General features: G+C 68.0%; 1 protein-coding gene across 35 annotated transcripts in view; it reads right to left on the bottom strand.

Annotated features, from left to right (window-relative positions):
* The window catches only part of PLEC (plectin), a 61,525-nt gene that overhangs the window by 7,327 nt on the left and 34,022 nt on the right, over positions 1-20,176 (bottom strand). For 7 of the 35 annotated variants that reach the window (XM_034966865.3, XM_055116056.2, XM_034966866.3 and 4 more), the window contains 32 exons: positions 15,825-15,886; positions 15,595-15,609; positions 15,345-15,434; positions 14,942-14,977; positions 14,357-14,434; positions 14,171-14,263; positions 13,039-13,205; positions 12,385-12,500; positions 12,198-12,304; positions 11,997-12,116; positions 11,822-11,917; positions 11,505-11,632; positions 11,185-11,278; positions 10,378-10,532; positions 9,974-10,292; positions 9,816-9,893; positions 9,581-9,742; positions 9,311-9,415; positions 9,107-9,202; positions 8,704-8,829; positions 7,667-7,819; positions 7,427-7,581; positions 7,219-7,345; positions 6,929-7,112; positions 6,697-6,854; positions 6,398-6,576; positions 5,377-5,515; positions 4,933-5,289; positions 4,775-4,858; positions 4,501-4,605; positions 4,312-4,410; positions 25-3,405 (listed from right to left, as the gene is read on the bottom strand). In XM_034966865.3, coding sequence (XP_034822756.3) covers positions 25-3,405; positions 4,312-4,410; positions 4,501-4,605; positions 4,775-4,858; positions 4,933-5,289; positions 5,377-5,515; positions 6,398-6,576; positions 6,697-6,854; positions 6,929-7,112; positions 7,219-7,345; positions 7,427-7,581; positions 7,667-7,819; positions 8,704-8,829; positions 9,107-9,202; positions 9,311-9,415; positions 9,581-9,742; positions 9,816-9,893; positions 9,974-10,292; positions 10,378-10,532; positions 11,185-11,278; positions 11,505-11,632; positions 11,822-11,917; positions 11,997-12,116; positions 12,198-12,304; positions 12,385-12,500; positions 13,039-13,205; positions 14,171-14,263; positions 14,357-14,434; positions 14,942-14,977; positions 15,345-15,434; positions 15,595-15,609; positions 15,825-15,886 — 7,364 coding nt within the window. Of the gene's footprint in view, positions 1-24; positions 3,406-4,311; positions 4,411-4,500; positions 4,606-4,774; positions 4,859-4,932; positions 5,290-5,376; positions 5,516-6,397; positions 6,577-6,696; positions 6,855-6,928; positions 7,113-7,218; positions 7,346-7,426; positions 7,582-7,666; positions 7,820-8,703; positions 8,830-9,106; positions 9,203-9,310; positions 9,416-9,580; positions 9,743-9,815; positions 9,894-9,973; positions 10,293-10,377; positions 10,533-11,184; positions 11,279-11,504; positions 11,633-11,821; positions 11,918-11,996; positions 12,117-12,197; positions 12,305-12,384; positions 12,501-13,038; positions 13,206-14,170; positions 14,264-14,356; positions 14,435-14,941; positions 14,978-15,344; positions 15,435-15,594; positions 15,610-15,824; positions 15,887-16,546; positions 16,840-19,598; positions 19,860-20,176 lie in introns of those variants that run through there. The other 28 variants (XM_034966867.3, XM_034966876.3, XM_034966883.3 and 25 more) reach the window with 15 other exon arrangements.

The raw sequence follows: 20,176 nt of genomic DNA on the forward strand, positions 1-20,176 counted from the left end.
CGTCGCACGTAGAGGGGGCGGTACCTCCTCAGACTTGAGCTGCAGCAGTTTGGCCTCCTGTTGGAGCTTCTCCTTCTCATGCTCCAGCTCAGCGATGGCCTCCCGCAGGCGCTCGGCATCATGGTCACTCTGCTGTCGCTGGATCTCCAGTGTCTGCACCAGGGTCACCTTCTCCTGCGTGGCGAGCTCCGTGCGGTGCAGCTTCTCACCGATCTCCTCCGCCTGCTTCCGGAAGCGCTGGGCGTCCTCCTCAGCGCGGGCCTGGGCTCGGCTCATCTCGGCCACACGCAGCTTGAGGCGCTCAGCCTCAGCGCTCATCTCCAGCTGCCGCTGCCGCTCGGCCTCCAGCGTCCGCTGGAAGCCCTGCGTCTCCTCCGCCAGCTGCTGCGCCATCTGCTCCTTGTCCTCCTGCAGCCGCCGCGCCTGCTCCTGCGCAAGCTCCTTCTGCTGCTGCAGCAGTTCCGCCTCAGCCTTGAGTCGCGTGGCCTCCTGCACCGCCTGCATCTTCTCCTTGAGCATCTTCTCTGCCAAGGCCCGCTGCTGTGCCAGGTCCTCCTCTGCCAGCTGCCGCAGCCGCGCGGCCTCCTGGGCCGCCACACTCAGCCGCGCGGCCTCCTCCGCCACCTGCTTCATCTTCTCAGCCTCCTCCTGCAGGAAGCGCTGCGTATTGTCCTTGTCGCGCAAGATGAGTGCGCGGTTCTCAGCCTCGATGCGTGCCTTGAGCTTGCTCAGCTCCTCCATCTGCACGCGCACGGAGAAGAGCTCCTCCTCCACCTGGCTGCGCTGGCGTGCGGCCTCCGTGGCCTCCGCCTTCAGCCGCTGCAGCTCCTCGTCCAGCAGGTTTTTCTGGTGGTCGGTCTCCTCCAGCTGCAGCCGCAGTGTTGTCAGCTCCTGCTCCACCTGCGCCTTCTGCCGCAGCGTCTGCTCGGCGAACTTCTTATGCTTCTCCATCTCCGCGTCAGCTGCCTGCTTCTGCCGCAGGGCCGCCTGCTCCGCCTGTGCCCGCCGCGCCGCCTCTTGCTCGGCCTCCTTGCGCAGCTTCTCCGCAGCCGCCTGCGCCTGAGCCCGGGCCTGTGCCTGCTCCTCTGCCGACTGCTTCAGCCGCTCGGCCTCTTCCACCTGCCGCCGGGACTGCGTCGCCTCACGCTCCGCCTGCACCCGGGCCTCCTCCGCCTCCTCAGCCGCCCGCCGGGCCGCCTCCGCCTCGCTGCGCAGCCGGTCCAGCACGCTCTGCTCCTGCTGCAGCGTCTGCTGTAGCTCCTGCTCCTTCTGCTGCACCGCGAAGGCGTGCGCCTTCTCTTCTGCCTGCAGCCGCTTCTGAGCGGCCTCCTGGGCCAGCTGCAGCTGCCGCGCCGACTCCTGCTCTGCTCGCTCCCGCAGGCGCCGCGCCTCCTCCACCTTGGCTTTCAGCCTCTCGACTTCCTCCAGCGCCGCCTTCCGCTGCCGTGCTGCCTCCTCCTCGGCCGCCAGGCTCTTCTGCACGCGCTCCTCAGCCTCACGGCGCCGCTGCTCCTCCTCCGCCGCCAGCTGCCGCTGCCTCGCGGCCTCCAGCTCGGCCTGCTCCTTGCTGCGCAGTGTGTCCTCCGCGTTGCTGCGGATGCGTCCCAGCTCCAGCTCCAGCTCCGCCTTGCCAGCGGCCGCCTTCTCGAAGCTCGCCTTCAGCGCCAGGATCTCCTCCTCCACCTGCCGCCGCTGCCTCAGCGTGTCCTCCACCAGCCCCTTCTGCCGCTCCAGCTCGCTGTCCGACGCCTTGCGCAGCTGGGCCAGGCGCTCCTCAATGTCAGCCTTGTGTTGCGCGGCCTGCTCCTCCAGCCGCCGCCGCTGGAAGGCCTCGTCCTCCGCCAGCCGCCGCAGGCGCTCATTCTCTGCTTCCTTCTCCTTGAGCGCGATCTCTGCCTCCGTCTTGAGCCGCGTGGCCTCGCTGATGGCGGCCAGCTTCTCCGCAAGCACCCGCTCCGCCTCAGCCCGCTGCCGCGCCGCGTCTTCCTCGGCCAGCTGCCGCTGCCGCTTGGCCTCTTCCGCCAGGGCACGCAGGCGGGCGGCCTCCTCGGCCAGCTCGCGGAACCGGCCGGCCTCGGCCTCCAGCCTCTGCTTGGACTTCTCGCTGGTGGAGCGCGACTCCTCCTCAGCCCTCGCCTTGCTGGCCAGCAGCACCTCCATCTCGGCCCGCACCTTGGCCAGCTCGGCTTCCAGCTCCTGCCGTTTCTGCGTGGCTGCAGCCGCCTCACGCTGCAGCCGGGCCAGCTCCTCCTCCAGCAGCTGCCGCTGCTGCTCCCCCTGCTCCGTCTCAGCCCGAAGCCGGATCAACTCCTGCTCCGCGGCCAGGCGCTGCTGCGCGGTGCCTTCCGCCAGCTGCCGCTGCTTCTCCAGCTCTTGTTCAGCCAGCTCCCGCTGCCGGACGGCCTGCTCCTCTGCCTTGCCGCGCCGCCGCGCCTCGCGCTCCGCCTCCTCCTTCTGCTTCTCAGCCTCGGCCTGCGCCAGGCTCTTCTGCTGCGCCACCTCCTCCGCCTGCAGCCGCAGCCGTAGCGCCTCATTGGCCTTGAGCTGCCAGCGCTCCAGCTCCCGCTCTGCCTCCTCGCGTGCCCGCTCGGCCTCGGCCTGCTGCTGTGCCCGCCGCTCAGCCTCCTCCCGCAGCTGTGCCACAGCCACGTGTTCCTCCTGCAGGGAGCGCTCCAGCTGTGCCGTCTTCTCGGCGAAAGAGGCGCGTTTGCTCTGCAGCTCCGCCTCTGCACTGCGCTGCGCCGTCTCCAGGGCCACCTGTACCTGCCGCGCCCGCTCCACCTCGGCCTGCCGCAGGCGCCGCTCCGCCTCCTCCGCCTGCAGCCGCAGCTCCTCCAGGGCCTGCAGGGCCCGCTGCTTCTCACGCGCCGCCTCGGCCTCGGCCTTCACGCGCGAGGCCAGCTCCGCCTCCGCCTGCCGCTTACGCTGGCTCTCGTCCTGCACCTGCCTCCGCAAGCGCTCGGCCTCCTCCTGCGCCTGTCGCTTTTGTGCCTCCGCCTCCTCCGCCCGTGCACGCAGTGCCTGCAGCTCCCCCTCGGCCCCGCCACGCTGGCGCTCGGTGGCCTCCAGCTGCAGGCGCACCACGCGGATCTCCTCCTCGATGCGCAGCCGGCTGCGCTCAGCCGCCTCTGCCTGCCGGGCCTTGGCCTGGATCTCCGCCTCCGAGCTCTGCCGCAGCTGCTGCAGCTCCTCCTGAATGCTGCGCTTCTGCTGCTGCGCGTCCACCGCCGCCTCCTCCCGCCGCACCACCTCCTCCTGCATGCGCTGCTGCAGCTCCTTCGCCTCCCGCTCCGCCTGTGCCTTTGCCTGGGCGTGCGCCTCGGCCAGCTGCCGCTGCTTCTCCAGCGCGGCCTCCACCTCGGCCAGCCGCTCGCGCTCCTCTGCCCGCTGCTGCTCAGCCAGCCTCTGCGGCCACAGCAGAGAGAAGAAGAGAAGCAGAGAGAGTGTGAACACGGGCAGGCACCAGCGCTGACGGGGCACGCACCGGCACAGTTCACTCAGACAGCGCGGAGCAGGGGTTGGGGAAGACAGAGGCCCCAGCCCGGCGGAGGAGACAGCGTGCACCCGCCCAGGGCACTCGGGCAGCGATCGCAGCCGGCCCCACTGTGCTCACCAGCCTGGGGAAGGAGGCCCAGGCGTCCTCCCTGCTTCCCGCAGACAGGCGACGGAGACAGACGGACAGGGAGAGAGAGAGCAAAGCAGGAGCTCGGAACCTGCGAGCCACACCCAGCACACAGCCCTGCCTGAGCTCTGCTGGACACCAGGGGGCCTGGCTCCCACCACTGGACCCCTCTCCCCGACCAGGGTGGGAAGCCTGGGTGGGGCGGGGTGAGGCGAGGCGGCCGGCGTGGAGACAGCAGTGCAGACCCGAGCCAACTCGGAAGAGGATTCAGGGCCACGCAGAAGGTAGGGAGAAGCCAACAGATGGGTGCCTTGGAACACCCCTCCCTAACCCCACAACCCAGCACCCCCGACTTCTGGCAGCAAAGGGTTGAGCGGAAAGGCCAACGCAGAACGCCAAGGAAGAGCCCACAGGACGGCCGCTAGGCTGCAGGGGGGACGCTCACGAGGGAGGAGAGGCGGCACCAGCCACTGTGGGGGAGCAGTGTAGCCACACCAGGCCAGAGGGGCAGGCCACAGGTGGGGCAGCCTGGGGCAGGCTGAGCTGGGGGCAGGGGGTGCTGGCAGCGCCAGTGGGGAGAGTGGGGAGGGCCACGAGAGGTGGCCTCAGGCAGCTCCTGTGGCTGTGTGTGGGACGCAACAGGTGGTGAGATGGACCCCTCTGCCCAGCCTCCGCCCAACGGGCTGTACCTCCTCCTCCTCCATGCGCCGCAGAGTCTCCCTGATGAACTTGATGTACTGGCTCGTCAGTGTGGTCAGCTCGCTGTAGCGCGTACGCAGGTCCACGTACTGTGGAGTAGAGCCAGGGTTAGTCCTGCGAGAGCTGCAGCTCCAGAGGCCTGCCAGCCCCTCACCCAGTTAGGTTCGGCCCCACCCTACCTCCTGGATGACACTCTCTGATCCCGACTGGACCTTGGGCTTCTTGGCCGGGGAGGCCACCGGCTCAAGCTGCGCCTTGTACGTCACCAGCTGGAGTTCATAGTCCTGTGGCAATGCACTGCGGTCAGCCACCAGCTCTGCCCTCCGATGGCCCCTGCCCAGCCCCCAAACCCTCACACGGGCTTCCCCTGGCATGGCCCAGGCTCAGGGAAAGCCCGCCATCATCCCGGCAACGGTCCCGGACTCGGGGCCTGGCGCAGGCGGCGGGCCTCACCTTGATGGCGTTGATGTACTGTTTCGCAAAGCTCTGGCACTCCTCGACCCTCTCGCCGTGGCGCTCGATCTCCTCCAGCAGGGCCTGGGGGATGGCGTGGTCAGAGCCGTGGCCGCAGGGCACGCCCAGCCGCCCCGTCCCCACCGACCCGAGCCCACCTGCTCCTGCCGCAGCTGCTCCCGCACAGCCTGGCTGTCGGCCAGCGGCATGGCCTGGATCTGCTCCTGCCGCCGCCTGGCGTCCCGCAGCCAGGTGCCCAAGGGGTCTGCGCTCTCGCGGTAGTAACGCAGCTGGCGGCCCAGTTGCTCGAGCTCGCGCTGCCGCACGTCGGTCTGGGCCAGCACAGCCTGCCAGCGCTCAAGCAGCTGGGCGACCCGCTCCCGCCAGCGCTCCACCTCCACGTCCCGCTCCCCGTGCCGCTGCTGCAGTCGCTCCCCCACCTCCTGCGCCCCCCGCAGCTCATCCCGCAGGGCGTCGAACGTGGGCTGCTGTGCCTCGGCCTGGGCCCGCAGCTTCTGTTGGGGACAGGAGGGACATGTGTGGCTTCAGCTGGGCCCGCTGTACCCCCACCCCGCCATGAGGCCCAAGCCTCGAAACGATACCTTCAGAGAGGCCTTGGTGGCCTCGAGCTCCGGGAGGGTGGCCGGCACGGCCTGGGCCTCCTTGAGCTGCTCCTCGTGGGCCCCGAGCACCTCCTCGGCCCCCTGCGTGCTGCGGATCACCAGGCTGATGGTCTTGAGCCTGGCGGGAAAGCGGGGCTCAGGACCATGACGTGGGGCTCGAGCAATAGCCCAAGGGAATGGAACCCAAGCCACAGCAACCCAGGGTGCTGCCTGCCAAGCCCAGACCCAACCCTGGGGGTCGGCTGACCCTGTGGTCAGAGGCTTGCTTCAGGAGAAGAACAGCCTTGGGGAGGAGGAGGTTGGGAGCCTCTGTAACACAAGGACACTCAGGCCCCAGCCTGGAGAGGGGGTGCGCCAGCCAGGAACGGCAGACCCCAAGGCCCCGAGACAGGAAGAGCCCACTGGCTGGATGACAGCGGCATCCTGGTGCCCACAGGGCCTGGAAGCGTAGTTCTCAGCCCTTGCAGCCCAAGACTGGGCGAAGGGGACACTGGGGTGGAAATGGCACCCTGTGGCAGCCAGTGGCGGCCCTATCACTGTGCTGGTTTTGTGAGGAGTAGATAGCGGGTGGACCTGTGGTTTGCAACACAGGAAGAGACTATGACATAACACATTGGAAATAAATGCCAGAGGCCCTTAAGTCCAGGCCAGGAACAGGACAGACGAGACGCAGGGCGCAAGATTCCTTACTGTGCCACTGAAAGTGGATTCACAGCCTCCCCACCTCACTCAGCAGCCGCTGCCCAGCTCCACTGTCTCTTCCCCACACCCGAATCTCATCACCAGGAAGTCCCCCGGCCGCTACTGTCGAAGCGTATCCAGCCCTGAACTCTTCTCACCACCTCTGCGGCGGCCACCCCAGCTGGGCCTCCCGCCTCCTGGCCAGATCTCTGAACAGCCCCCAACTCGTTCCCTCCTGCACCCTCCTGCAAGGTCACAGCCCTCACCCCAGCACCCCCCAGCCGACCCCAGCCCCTCGCCTGTGGCCAGGTGCACTCACTTCTCCAGGTAGATGGCAGACAGGCTGCGGACCTGCTCCAGCTTGCCCAGCGTCAGCTCCAGCTCCGAGCGCAGCGTGGGGGCCGCAGGCGATGGCTCTGGCAGGGCCAAGACCTTCTCGGCCTCGGCAGAGAGCCGGGCGACCCCCTTGCCCAGCCCCTCCACCTCTGCCTGTGCCTTCTGCAAAGACAGGGAGTGGGAACGCACTCATCACCGAGCGCAGCACACAGCGCCCCTTGAAGGCCAAAGGAGGGAGGGTGGGAGGAGGGATGGGACTGGATGGGGGGGGACGGCCCCTGCCTGCTGCTCGGCGATGCGCTGGGCACACTCCCGTGCCGGCTCTTTGTCCAGCGGCAGCCGCAGGCGGTGCACGGTGCGTGTCTCACAGGCCTCCAGCTGCAGCCGGATGTCTTTGAGCTCGGAGATGCAGCGCTGGCAGCGAGACTCTTCCTGTGCACCTGGGGAACACATGCGGGTCACTCCACCGCCCACCTCGCACCAGCCCAACCGCCCCAGCCCTGCCGTGCCCTACCCTGCTCCAGGCTCTGCAGCAGCTGCTGGTAGTGGTGGCTGCAGGAGCCGTACTCGCGCTCGGCCATCAGCCGGTCCTCGGGTCCGAAGCCGCCCGCGTCCTGGCTGTCCTGCAGGAAGGCCTGGTAGTGCAGCTCCAGGCTGTGCAGGGCTTGGCGCTGCTCCTCTGGCTTCAGGGTGCGGAACTGGGGGAAGCACGTGGGGCTGAGTGCCGGGCGAGGCGGCCGTGCCCTGCACAACGCCTCTCCCCTCCTCCCACCCAGAGAGCCCCCGGCTGGGGGGCAGGCGTACCGTGGCCAGGGACCAGGAGCGGATGAGCTGCACGTCGCGGCGAAGGCTCTGCCAGGCCAGAAGGCTCTTCATGTCCACGTGCAACTGGTGCCACAGCGTGACCAGGGCCTGGTGCTGGGCCTCCAGCCTGGCAGGTCAGGGCTACAGTCAGCGTCACCAGCGCCCCGCCCGCCTTCCAGCCCCCACCTGCTGAGCCCCCGCCACTCACCTGGTGACAGCCTCCTGGGCCTCCTGGTTGGGCGGGGGCACCAGGAAGCACACGGAGGGCACGGCGGCCTCGCTGCCGGAGCTGCTGAGCACCTTCCAGTGGGACGGCTGTGCAGGGCCCACCAGCTGGCACTCGTCACCCTTGTGCACAGTCACCTGGGACGGGCAGAGTCGGTGAGGACATGGCCACACCCTGCCCTGCCTGGCCACGCCCCCCAGTGGACCCCCGGCCTGCGCTCACCTCCACCTGCTTATAGTCGCACACGGCCAGCAGGGGCAGGCGGCCCCGCATGGGGTGGGCTGGGTGGCGGGGCTTCAGCTGCACGATGGCCTTGGCCCGCTTGGCCAGGCCTGAGAGGTGGCCCTTGTACTCGTTCAGCTGTTCCTTCTCGTCCTGTGGGGGAGGGGCAGCATCCAGACGAGGGCCATGGAGACCCCCAGGCCTGACCCAGGCACCCCCAGACCCCGGGACCAGGCCTGTGGGGCCCTCCTGATGCTCCCGGGGTGGCAGCACTTGGAAGCAGGAGGTATAGCTGGGACAGGCCCTGGGGGTTGGCCCCAAGCAGACCCATGCGCCCTCGCTCCTTCCCAACCCAGACAGGGCACCCTCCTCTCACCCCAGCTCACCCACCATGTCCTCCCAGCTACGCTCTGGTCCCTACAATGCCCTCGCCCCTTGCCCCTCCCCTGTGGGCTGCAGAAGGTACTGCCTCCTCCCATCCCACCCCTCTGTGGGGGCCAGGCTGCAGGACGGCACACACCTGGGAGCTGCCGGCTCTCCCGCCGGCCCAGCCCTGCCGACCTCAGAGGCCATTCCAGTCTCCAGTCCCTCTTCCCTGTCACTCCCCACTGTGCACCCGCCCTCCTGGGTGATCCCACCCCTGCTCCCAGAGCACAAAGCCCAGTTCCACTCTGCCCGCTCCAGATCTCAGGCCAAACAGCTGGTGCCCCTTCTATAGTACAAGGGCTGGCAGTGCTCCTTCTATAGCACAAGGGCTGGCGGTGCCCCTTCTACAGCACAAGGGCTGGCGGCAGCTGCTGACTTCAGGCTTCCACTCACTCTGTGGCTATGGAAATGGGGGCGGCCCGGCTTGGACCGGCTGCCTCTCGGCTCCCCACATCCTGCCTCATTCCCCCCTCGGCTGACCTCTACACCTCCCATGGTGCCTCCCAACCCCTGCTGGCCCCTCCAGTTGCCCCCTAGTCTCCAGAGTACCCATGCAGCCCAGACTCCAGGCCAGCCCCTCCTGACACGCCCCTGCACACCCCCTCCCTCACCTGGGCATCCTGCAGCAGGTCCTCCAGCCGGGTGACGGTGGCGGAGCGATCACAACTGTATTTCCTACGCAGTGCCTCCTGCAGCTTCTGCAACTGCCCCTCGGCCTCCCGCACATCTGAGAAGAACTGGGGCAGCGGGAGGGGATCACGCCAGGCTACCTGGGACCAGAGCCCCAGCCCACAGCTGTCCCAGGGCAGGCCCAAGACGGGGGCACTGAGGAAGGAGTGGCAAAGCCCCCAGGAGGCCTGGGGAGCACCCCTGTCCAAGGCCCCGGTCAGGCTGCAGGCAGCAGCTGGCAACGTCTGCAGACAGGAGGGCTCCTGATTGGAGCTGCCGAGGGGGTCCAGGGGCTCCTGCAAGGCTGCCGCTGAGCCACAGTGCGGAGGGGGCTCCGGTTCTCACCTGAAAGTAGGCAGCGTTCTCCTTCAGGTGTGCCTCGATACAGCAGCACAGCTGTAGCATCCAGCTCCACTGTGTCTGCAGGGCCGCCTGGAAGGACTGTGGGGCAGCAGGTCCTGGTCAGGCCCCGCCCTGCCGCGCCCCGCCCCGCCTGGGGACCCGGCACGGCCCCCCCCCGCAGCCCCGCCCCTACCCAGGGAGCCCCACCTCCACCGTGGGCCGGGCCGGGTGGTCCTCCCGCAGCAGCCGGTCCCCAGCATTTTGGAGCTCCTTGATCTTCTTCTCCTTCAGCTCCAGCTCCCGCATCAGCGCCTGGCACCAGAGCAAAGGGTCTCAGGGACGGCCGGCCACACCCAGCTCTGCCACGCTCCCGGCACACTCGACCCAGGGCCCCCACTGGTCTCTGACCGTAGGGGACGGCCAGGGCATAGCTGGGGAGGGGGCTGTGGGGTTCAGGGCAGCTGGGCCACCGCTCACCGAGTAGCTCTCCTTCTTGGCGGTCATGTTGGTGTTGCGGTCGCTCCAGTCAAAGCCCACCTCCTCCTCCTCCTTCTCATTCAGCCACATTAGCTCCTTAGTGGCGGCTGCCACAAAGCTGTGCAAGCTCTCCAGGGACCTGAGGCGGGCCTTGGAGGAGTTCTGTGGGCAGGAGGGTGCGTGTCAGCAGGCCGCGGGCTACCCACCTCCCCCGGCTGGCCCTGCCCCCACTCACCAGCAGCTTGGCGTACTGCAGGTCCAGCCGACCCAGGCAGTCACGGTAGGCACCCCGGGTGGCGGGGGAGAGCTGGCCCTGCAACAGATGAGACGGTGAGGTCTGCAGTGGCTGGGCCCGGCCCACCCCTGCACTGCCCATCGCTCAGCGCCACCCACCTCGTCACTCCGTGCCCGCTCGATCTTGGCCCGGAATTCTTCGATGGACTGGTGCAGGCCTCGGTGGCTGCCCAGCTGCGCCTCCACGCTGGGCAGGTCCACACCCCACTCAGCGCCATCCACACGGTGCTGGTTCTCCTCCACCCAGGCCAGCAGGTCCTGCAGGTAGCGCAGAGTGGAGTCCTCCAGCTCGGGGCGCCTCTGCACACTCTGCAGAGTCACCTGGGTCACCTGGGTTGCAGGGGCCGCCATGCCTGCCTTCAGCCGTAGGTTGTACTCGGTGCGGATGGCTACCAGGCGCTCGTGCAGACGGTACACCCTGGGGCAGCAGAGGACTCAGGTAGGTGTTGGCAGGCCTGGGGCCGTGTGTACCTGGGCTTCAGGGAGGGCAGGGCGGGGCCCACCTGCGGTACATCTGCTCGCCCTGCGGGTGCCGTCCATCCTTGAGGGTCTGCACGTCGTTGAACAGCAGCCGGATCATGCTATCCGCCTTGTCCAAGTCCCGTTCCACCTCCCCCGCCCGCTGTGGCACTTTGCCTGCGGCCAGCAGCCGGACATCCTGCAAGGTCGTTGTCATGACTCGGAGCACAGCTGATCCCCCTCTGACCTCACAGGGGCCCCGGCCAAGACGGCCACCCCCAGCCGCTTCCTCAGCCTCAGTGGGCCACTGCCTCCATCCCTGTCCTTCCCCTTCCCTCCCTGCCCACCTCACACATCTTCCTACTGGCCTTCTAGGGGATTGGGACCAAGTCCAGAGTACTTAGCCCAGTCCAAGAACCGAGACCCCCATGACCATGTCTGTGGGGTCCTGGGCCTCATCCTCCATCACCCACCCCGGGTAACTCCTCCTGTAATGCCACGTGGGCCCTGTCCTCCTGGGCAATCAGCAGTGGGTTGGGCCCTCCCCCAACCCCTCCCCTAACAGTAAACCGCTGTCGGGGAGGGGGCCTGGCGGGGGCAAGGCAGCCCACCGTGGGTTCTGCCCCGTGGCCAGAAACCAACTCTGCCCAAAGCAGGCAGTGAGAGTTGGCTGCACACGAGGAGGGAGGAGCTCAGGCTTGGATTCCCCACCACATGCCCCGCCCCTGCCCCTGCCCCTGCCCCTGCCCCAGGAGCCCAGGGGGACAGCCCCCTCCTGGCTTTAGGGCTGCAGGGCGGGGCAGGCTCCTCCCGCCTCCCTCCCGCCCACTGCCTGCCCCACACCCCCTCACCGACTGCAGCAGGGCGTCGGCCTGGTTCAGCTGCTCCTCACACAGCCCCGCCTCCATCTGCAGCTTGGTCACGATGCGCTGAAGACACTCCAGCCTGCAGCAGCAGCACAGGGAAGGGGCCGCGTTGGCCGGGTCCGGCACAGCCCTGGCCACAGACTGCAGCTCGCCTCCCGCTCCGGTCTCCCTGGCTGTGGCCCACTGTCCTAAGGCGAGTGGGAGCTTGGGTTCCCCCGCCGGGGGCGGGGCGGGGAGGGGGGTTTCCTCCCCAGGCAGTGACTCACCCTCGGGTGGTTCCCCTGCCACCACAGGGCCCCACCCACCTCTCAAACTCGCTGCGGAGCTGCTTCTCCCGCTCCAGGATGGCCACGTGCAGCTTGCCCCACTCTTTCTCCACGTCCAGCGGGTGGTAGCCAGGGGGCACCTTGAGCTGGCCTGCTTGCACCGCTCCCTGTAGACAGGGGCCACACTCAGGCCCTATAGGCAGGGGGCAGGGGGTGGGGCGCTGGGCCTTCAGACCCCAGCCCACCAGACCTGGGACAGCCCTGGTCCCAAAGGCAGGGCCAGGTCGGCTCCAGAAGAACCTTTCAGGCCTGGGGGGTTCCAGGACACCACCCACCCCTCCAGCGGTCCCACTCACCTCCAGGGATTGGTAGATGCCCTTGGACCTGTTCTTGTCGGCCTCCTTGGCTGGTAGCTCCATCTCCTTAAACTTCAAGAACTGAGACCACAGGATCTGCCAGGGACGAGGCTGTCGGCAACCACGCCCGGCCCTCAGGGCAGGCCCAGGACCCCGCCCCCCACGGCAGGCCCACCTCAATCTCCTCGAAGCTGGAGGGGAACCTGCGTTCCTCAAAGGCGGCGGTGTGGTGTCGCATCCACTGAAGCAGCAGCAGCACCAGCTCCCGGTACTCCTGCCAGCGCAGCTGCAGCTCCTGCGGGCAGGCACGGGCAGCTGTCAGGGGCCGTCGGGGCGTCCAGGCCCAAGCCCCCTGCCCTCCGGGCCCCCCACTCACGTTGGCCCTCACCCCATCCTGCACGTCCGGCACACGGGGCATGGCGTCATACAGCGACGAGACGTAGGTGATGATGGACTTCTCGTCGGGCTGAGGGACATCCACGTCTGCAGGGAAGGGCAGCTCAGCGGTGGCTCTGGGGCAGGCAGCAGGGGAAGGGACAGGGAGGAAGGCCACGCAGACGTACCCTCAGGGTCCAGGAGCCGCGTCACTCCCAGGTCCCGCTCCGCCACAGAGAAGGCCTGGTCCAGGTTCTCCAGGTTGGTCTGCCGGTACACCTTGTTCATGTCGATGAGCAGGGGCCTGGGACAAGCAGGTGGCTGGTCAGGTGGGTGGGACAAGACCAGCGGCCACACCACACAGGCGGGTGCACAGGCCGGCTCCTCACACATCTCAGCAACCATGGACCCCCCCCCCCCACACTCACCCTGAAAGGTACACTGTCACACGGGCAGAGCTGAGAGCACCCTGCCACCTCCACACCCAGAAGCCCAGGGGCACAGCACAGAGGACTGCGCAGAGCTGAGGGTGCCAGGCAGCTGGGGCTCCCTGCAGCCACCCTCCCCACCAGGCCCCTCCGGAGGCGTCCACAGAGGGCACATGCACCTGGCTGTGAGGACCAGCAGCCCGCGGGCCCTGCAGTCTTGAGATCAAGTGGTGGTGCTTCTGAAGGGCACCAGCGTGGGGCTGGGCCCTGAACTCCACCACCCCGAGGCGGCCAGCTGGCACTCATCCCTGTTCCTCCTGCCCTCCTCCCTGCCCCAACGTGTCTGAAGTTGCCCAGTGGAGGCACTGTGGGGGTGCCCCCAGCCCACAGCCCCCTGCCCCCGGGGCCATGTACTTGTGCCGGTGGATGATGGCATTGAAGAGGCGGCCGTCTCTCCAGCTGGAGGTGAAGTTGTCGCATCGCAGGCCCTGGTACCCCTCCACCATGCGCTGCGACCATAGCAGCAGCTTCTCCTTGGCCGTCATGTCCTCCGACTGCCCACTCACCTGGATATCTGAGATCTGCTCACAGCAGAGAGGAGGCCACAGCTCAGCCACGGCCACCAGGCCTGCTCTGTGCCCACAGCCCCATGCACAGGGGCAGGGGTAGCTCAGCACCCAGGGGGAGTGCATGGGGCCACCAAGCCAGCCAGGGCAGCACCGGGCTCCAGGGCCCTTCCCTGTTGGGAAGCTGCTGGGACTGGCCATGCCTCGGGGCCACAAGTCCAGCCACTCCAGCCGGTGGCAGCTGCCACCATGCAGCTCAGAACCCCCAACCCTCACTGCCACCACACAGCAGGTGCCCACTCCCCTAGCTGGGGAGGGCTAGGCTGCACCCTGCACCTCCCAGAGCTGGGATGGAGCAGAGTGGAAGGGCAGTGGGCATAAGAGGAACCCACAAGTGTACCACTAAACCTGGCCCAGAACCCCCAGGCCTGGAAAAGGCTGGGGGTCGAGCTCCATCGATGGTTGCAGGCTGGCAGGTGGGGCCTCTGGCAGCCTGGCTTTGCACTCAGTGGCATGCTCAGGCCAGGTTCTGCCCACCCACCCCTAGCTGCCTGTCGTCCTGCCAGCCTGTGTGACTCAGCTGCCGTGCCAGCACCAGGCTCTGCCTGCTCAGCTCTCAGATTTGTGGTTTCCTGTGCAGCCAGGACAAGCAGCGGGTGAGTCAGCCTGTGCTGCTGCAGAAGCCTCCCCAGGGCAGGCACCGGGGCCTGCATTCCTCCACAGGGAGGCTCTGGGCCCTGCCCAGCCAGGGCCAGAGGGCACGGATAGGTGGCCTCAGAGAGAGGCCTGTACCCTCAGGCCACAGATCCAGTCCAGGGTTGCGGCTGGCAGGAAGGCACCCAGGTGCCACCATACCTACGGCGCCAGTCACCTCCCAGGCCACGCCCTAGCCAGAAAGCAGATCAACCCGCCAGCCAAGGAGCCCAGGCTACCCTGGAAACTCCTGCAGGGGGTGGGGGTCCTGGGGGCAGCCGTTCTACCTGGAAGTGCAGAATGATTGTCCAGATGAGGCCAAGGGTCAGCTTGGGGTTGCCGTCGGCGATGTCATCATTCCTGATGTTCACCAGCTTCACCTGTGAGCGAGGGGCTCTCGGTCACGGCCCACAGGGCGGGGCTGGCTTGGTGAGGGGTCTGGGTAGGGCCCAGGGCCTGGTAGGCAGCCTTACCTGGCGGTGCCGGAGGTAGTCCAGGGCAATCTGGACATTCTGCAGCTTGTGGAAACGCATCCTCCCCTTCTCCCGGGGCTGTGGGGAGGCACAGTCAGCACCCACAGTGCAGCTGCAGCTCCCGGGCCCCACCCTCAGCATGCCCCAAAGCGCCGCAGCAACCGAGCCAAGGGTCTTCCCCAGGGGGCAGCAGCCCCTCATCCCAGGTTCACCCTCCCCCGCAGGGAAAGGGAGGCCACCGGCCCAGGGGCCAGGCCAGGCCCATCAGGGCTCGGGAAGTCCAGCGACCCAGGCTGAGGGGAGGAAGGAAGGGGTGGGAGGAGACAATAGCCAGGAAGCCTTGTGTGGAGGGCAGTGGCACTAAAGGGGGGGGTCCTCCTGCCTGGCGGTGGCAGCCACAGCAGCCACCGGTGGGTCCCAGGCCAGCTCTGGGCAGCATGGTGGACGGGCAGCTTGACACCCAACCACCTACCCGCCCAAGAGCCAGGCAGGGGTTGGCCGACGGGCCACCAGCCCCCAGAAAGCCGGGCTCCACGGTCTTGGGGAGCTCCCGTGCCGCTGCAGCCGGCAGGCACAGCCACTCACCAGGCGTGAGCTCCTGCTTACGTCCCGCTCCCTCGGCTGCCCGGCCAGAGCAGGGCAAAGGGTAAAGGGCAGAGATCAAGGTTCAGAGTCCAAGCAGCAGAGAAACCAAAGCAAAGCGGAGCATGAGGTTACTGTGTCCCGACGCGGAGGGCGGCAAGGCCCAGAGCAGCCGAGGTCCGAGGGTTGCGGCCACTCCCAGGCCAGGCCCTCGGCTGTGATGCCCAGCAGCCTGGGCGGGAGGTGCTGCCAGGGACGAGGCCAGGCTGCCCCCAGGGAGAAGGCAGGAGGGGTTGAGCTGGATTCCAAGTAGAGTGGGCGGCCAGAGAGGCCCCCAAGGAGGGAAGGCAGGCAGAGGTCTCCAGGTGGGGCAGGCGGGGCCCGGAGGGGGCAGGGGCACACGTACCAGGCTGTCCCCCGAGAGGACCTCCAGCAGGGAGATGAGGTTGTGGCCATCGCGGAGGTCTTCATACAGGTCACTGATGTGTCTCTGGGCCTGTGGGGACAGCAGCAGCTGAGGTGGCCAGTCCCCCAGAGCCACCAATAGGCCCTGGGCGGCTGACCTACAGAGTGGCTGCTGGTCCCAGAGGGAAGGAGGCGGGGGCTGAGTCTCCCAGGAGCCCACGGAACACACCCTGCCCCGCGGAGGCACCTACCTCTGCCCGCCAGTGCTGCAAGGAGAGACCAGGAAAGACCAGAAGGAAGAGGAGGAAGAGAGAGGCAGGAGCAGGCGTAGGGAAGAAAGAGGACAGAAAATTACAGGTTTCAGAGATGAAAGGTGAGCACACAGGCAGCATGGGGACAGCCTTGGGCGGCAGGGGCCACCCTCCCTCAGCGCCTCCCACAGCCTCAGCCCCTGTGACACGCACCAGCACGCGCCACCAACCTTGATGAGGTGCTTGTTGACCCACTTGGTGAAGGTTTTCTTCTGCACACGATCCCGCTCATCTGGGGGAGACAAGACCAGCTTACCTGGGGCCTGGGAGAAGCCCCGGGGGCCCTCAGGTGACCACCGTGCAGACACAGCAGCCTGGCTGGCCAGGTCCTGCCTGGGGAGCCCCAAAGCCTCCCTCAGATCACACACTGAGACCCAGGAGCCCTCACCGGCAGCCCAGCCACACAGCAGAGACCCAGGTGCCAGGGGCCCAGGCGCCACCAGGTGCAGCCACCCCACCCCGGACTCTTCCCCCGAGGAAATGGGAGGGTCCTGGGCCGCACCCTGAGCCCAGGGCACACAAGTCCCGTCCTGCAGTCCCCCCCACCGCCTCTACAGACTGAGACCCAAGCAGGGGTGTGGCAGAGCCAGGCCCCGGGCCCGCTGGGGTGTTGGAAGGGAAGCCGCGTGTGCTGCTGACAGGGCAGCGAACCTTCCCCAGAGCGCAGAGTTCCTCGCCCTTCCAGGCCCGACATCTGACGCTCGGAGGCCCCCTTCAGCCTCGCGGGCGCCTGGCGGCCCACTCCGTGTTGGGTGGGGATGGCTGGCCTCCGACCCCCATCTCCAAGACCAGCCCCCCAGCGGTGCCAAGGCTTTCCTGCCACAGGAAGTGGGCCTTCCTCCCGCAGGGGCCCGCCATGCCTGGCGGGGGTGCCCGAGGGGAACCCTGCTACCTTTCTTGCCCTCAGAGGCCCTGAGCACAGCCAGGTACAGGTTGTCCTCCGAGCTGGTTCTCTTTCGGCCCAGGCCCTCGGGCTGCGGCACGCGGAGCTGGTGCTGAGACATGCTGCCCCCACACCTTCGTTGCCCGGACCCTCAGCCTCAGGCACAGTGCTCTGGGCAGCCCCGCGTGGCACACAGGCAGCTGAAGGCTGGCGGCCCCACGAGACGCTCACTCGGCACAGGCTCAGCTCAGAGCCCCAGTCAGTGCGGCCACTCCCTGCCTGCTGTACTCCCTGGCGAGGCCGGCCCGCCCCCGAGGCCCCACCCTGCCCAGGCCGCCGCCAGGGAGGGGAGTGTCCCGGCGGGAAGGAGCAAGCAGCCCCCTCCCCCACAGACACGCCCTCGGCCCGCCAGAAACAGGAAACCGGGGTTTCCTCACCCATCCTGACCACTGCAGCCCCCTAGGGGGACCTGGGGACACAGGGGGAGCTGGCACTTCACTGCACACCAAATGGTGCCAGGACCGCAGAGGAACACAGGCCATCCCCACAGCCACCCAGAAGGACCCCCCAACAGACTGAAGGGCTCCCCCGACGGGAGGGGCTCTGAGGCCACGCCTCTCTTTGGAGCTCCCTCCAGGCCTGGGCCAGGCCCTGCTTCAGCCTCTGCCCACCCACCCTGCCAGGGCGGACTCAAGAAGCCGCTGATACCTGGCGAGGGGAGGGGACCTGCTGCCTGTCAGCTCTTGCAGCCCCCCAATCACACCTCTTCACAGACCTGCATGAAGCGGGGAGCACACCCTGCCCCATGGTGCCTGCCCTGCCCCAGGGCAGGCCAGGCTCCTGCTCTGGGGCCAGTGGGGTCCCACCCCAGGCCTGGCCCCTCCCAAGCTGCCCACCTGGCACATCCTGGAGCAGTGCCCACCTGCGGAGCCCACCCTGGCCCAGGCAGGCACCTCAGGTCGGAGGCGCGTAGCTGAGGGCTGACTCACGGAGGCCGGGCCTCATGGGGGAATGGAGCATCGGGAAGCCCCAGGAGGGGCCTCGCCAGTGAGTCAGGGATGGGGAGGGGGCCCAAGCCTGTGACTCACAGAGGGGAAGCCACACCTGAGGCAGGACCTGGGCGACCCCAGGGGTGGGGGGTGCTGTTTGCAGCTGGGTGGGGCTCAAGGGAAGCAGTCTCATGCTGTAAAGGGCAAAGGGCAAAGGGCCTGCGCTGGTTGGGGCCTCCGGCTCCCTGGGGTCCGGGGCGGAGCTGCCTCTGGCCAGCTTCTGGGCCTGCCCAGCCCACCCGACCACCATAGGAAAGAATGCGCTGCCCCAACCACAAGAATGTTCCAGCCGCACATCAGGCAGATTCGGTCCAGCTGGGAGCTGCACTCGGCCTCGGTTCTGGGAAGAGCTCACCCCACCTCATTCCTACTGCCCCTGAGGCCGTGAGGGGGTGCCAGAACCCTCAAAATGGGGGGTGCCCAAACCCCTCAGAGGTGGGGAAGCCCCCACTCCACGCCAAGGGGCACAGCCAGCCCCTAGGGCTCTGCCACGTCGTACACGCCGCCCCACGAAGACACCCCTTGGTCTCCATGCATGGTCTCTGAGCCTGGCATGAGATTCAGGGTGACCCTCTTGCTCTGCCTGTCCGGCCCAGCAGCCTCCAGAACCTCAGGAGTCACCAGAAGCCCCCAAATCAAAATCTGACCCCGCACTGGTCAGCACCTCCAGTCTTGTGCCCAAGGGCACCCCGGACCCCACACCTCTGCCGCCCCTCCCTGGGTCCAAAGCCTCTGGAAACACTGTCGCCTCTTCAGAAGCCCTGGGCCAGCAGCTATCCTGAGGCCAAGCCCCGAGCCTGCTGGGTATGGGCTCTGGGGGCCCGGCCGTGACCAGGTGGCTCCTGCCTGCAGGAACGGGGCTGCCACTCTGCTGAGGCACACAGTGTGAGATCCCGGAACAGCCAGGGAGGTGGGCACAGGGAGTCCACGACAGCTGGAAACTGGGAGCCGGGGCCAAGGTCCAGGACCCACGTGGACCCCACCCCAGCCAGGCCCCTGTTCCAGCCTTCTCCCTGCCACTAACAGGCCTCCAAAGATGCCGCCCTGGGCCGGGCCAGGGTCAGGAATGGGGCAGGGGCTCAGGGAAGGGAAGGGGCACAGTGGGGACTCCAGACAAGGACTCGGGCAAGGCTGGGACCGGGTGAGGAGAAGGGCTGGGGCAGGGCAGGGCTGGGACCAGGTGGGCTGGGGGCTCAGTCAGGGGCCTCCACCTCCCAAGCCTGGCTCGAGCTCCCCTTCCCCACTTCCTGCCTCTGGATGCCTCTTTGCTCTGAGCTCTTCCCTCCTCATCACCTCCCCTCCCTCCCAGCCCAGCCTGCCCCGCCCCATCCATCCTATTCTGACCCTAAAACCAACAGACACACCCGCCCCACCCAGCCAGGCTACACCCACCCTCTACAGCTGCAGCTCAGCTGGCTCTCCCACCTGGGACGTACCCAGAACACCCCCAGCTCAGGTGCCTCTGCACACCTGCCTGACACCTGTGCTGTCCAGGGCTGCTGACCCTCGGCCGCCAGCCCAGGGTCCCTCACGACAGGCACTGCCGTGGCCCTCTGAGGAGTATCGCCCCCGTTTTACAGGTGTGGACCCTATGGCTGAGGTCCCGCAGCTAGTGGAGACGGTCCTAGGATGGAAACCCCAAGACTGGGAAGGGAATCCCACTGGCCCAGGACTGCAGCAAGTCCACAGAAGGCCTGGAGCCCCGCCTTCAGCACCTCCTCCCTCCCCCGTGTCCTGGAAACCCAGGCCAAAGCCCAGGCTGACGTGGAACAGCCGGGGGTGGGCCAGCCCCGCCCCCTCCAGCCCCTTCTCTAGAGACAAACAAATGGGGGTAGGGGAACATCACCCCGCCTTCCTCCCCAGGTGTTTCCGGAGCTCGGGGACAAGGCTGCACCGGGCCAAGGCGCCACCCCCATCCCAGCCCAGGCGGCGGTTCCCAGCAGAGACCCAGCCCCACCAGGTGAGAGCGACGGTGGCCCCTTCTGTGCCACCGGCCACGCCACTGCACCCACCTACGCAGCACAGCTGCTGGTAGAGGTAGCCCCTGCGGGCCCGCTCGCAGCCCCCGTCCAGCCAGCACGGCCGCTCCAGCAAGACCTCCCTCGGCGAGGCAAAGGCGCCCCCCGCCCCCGACATGCCGGCCACGGCCGGAGCCCTGGTTCGGCCCACGGACAGTGCGGGGAGCTGGACCGCGGCTGCGCCTCTGCTGCCAGCCCACGCTGCGAGGCTGCCGGCTTCGCTCTCCACCTCTTCCACCTCCCCCCCACAATCCGCCCACTGCGGGAGCGAGGCCCAGACCCAAAGAACCTGCCCCTGGCGCGCAGCCCCGCCCAGCGCAGCCAGGAAGCCGCGCCCCAACCCACGGGCCGGGCTGGGAGGCTGCCCTGGGACTGAAGCGGCATGGGAGGGGGCCTCCCAGCAGGATGTGCGGTGGGGACTGCGGGGCCCAGGGAGGAAGGCAGGGCATGGGGCCAGGTGGTGGGCAGACAACGCCGGAGGCAGAACCGAGGAGCTGAGCCGCGTCTGGCACCACCAGGGAGTAGAGGCATCCTGTGAGCCAGGATCGTGGCCGAAGGGGGCAATTGTGGGC

This window comes from Pan paniscus, chromosome 7 (genome assembly GCF_029289425.2).
Source record: "Pan paniscus chromosome 7, NHGRI_mPanPan1-v2.0_pri, whole genome shotgun sequence".
NCBI lineage: Eukaryota > Metazoa > Chordata > Mammalia > Primates > Hominidae > Pan > Pan paniscus.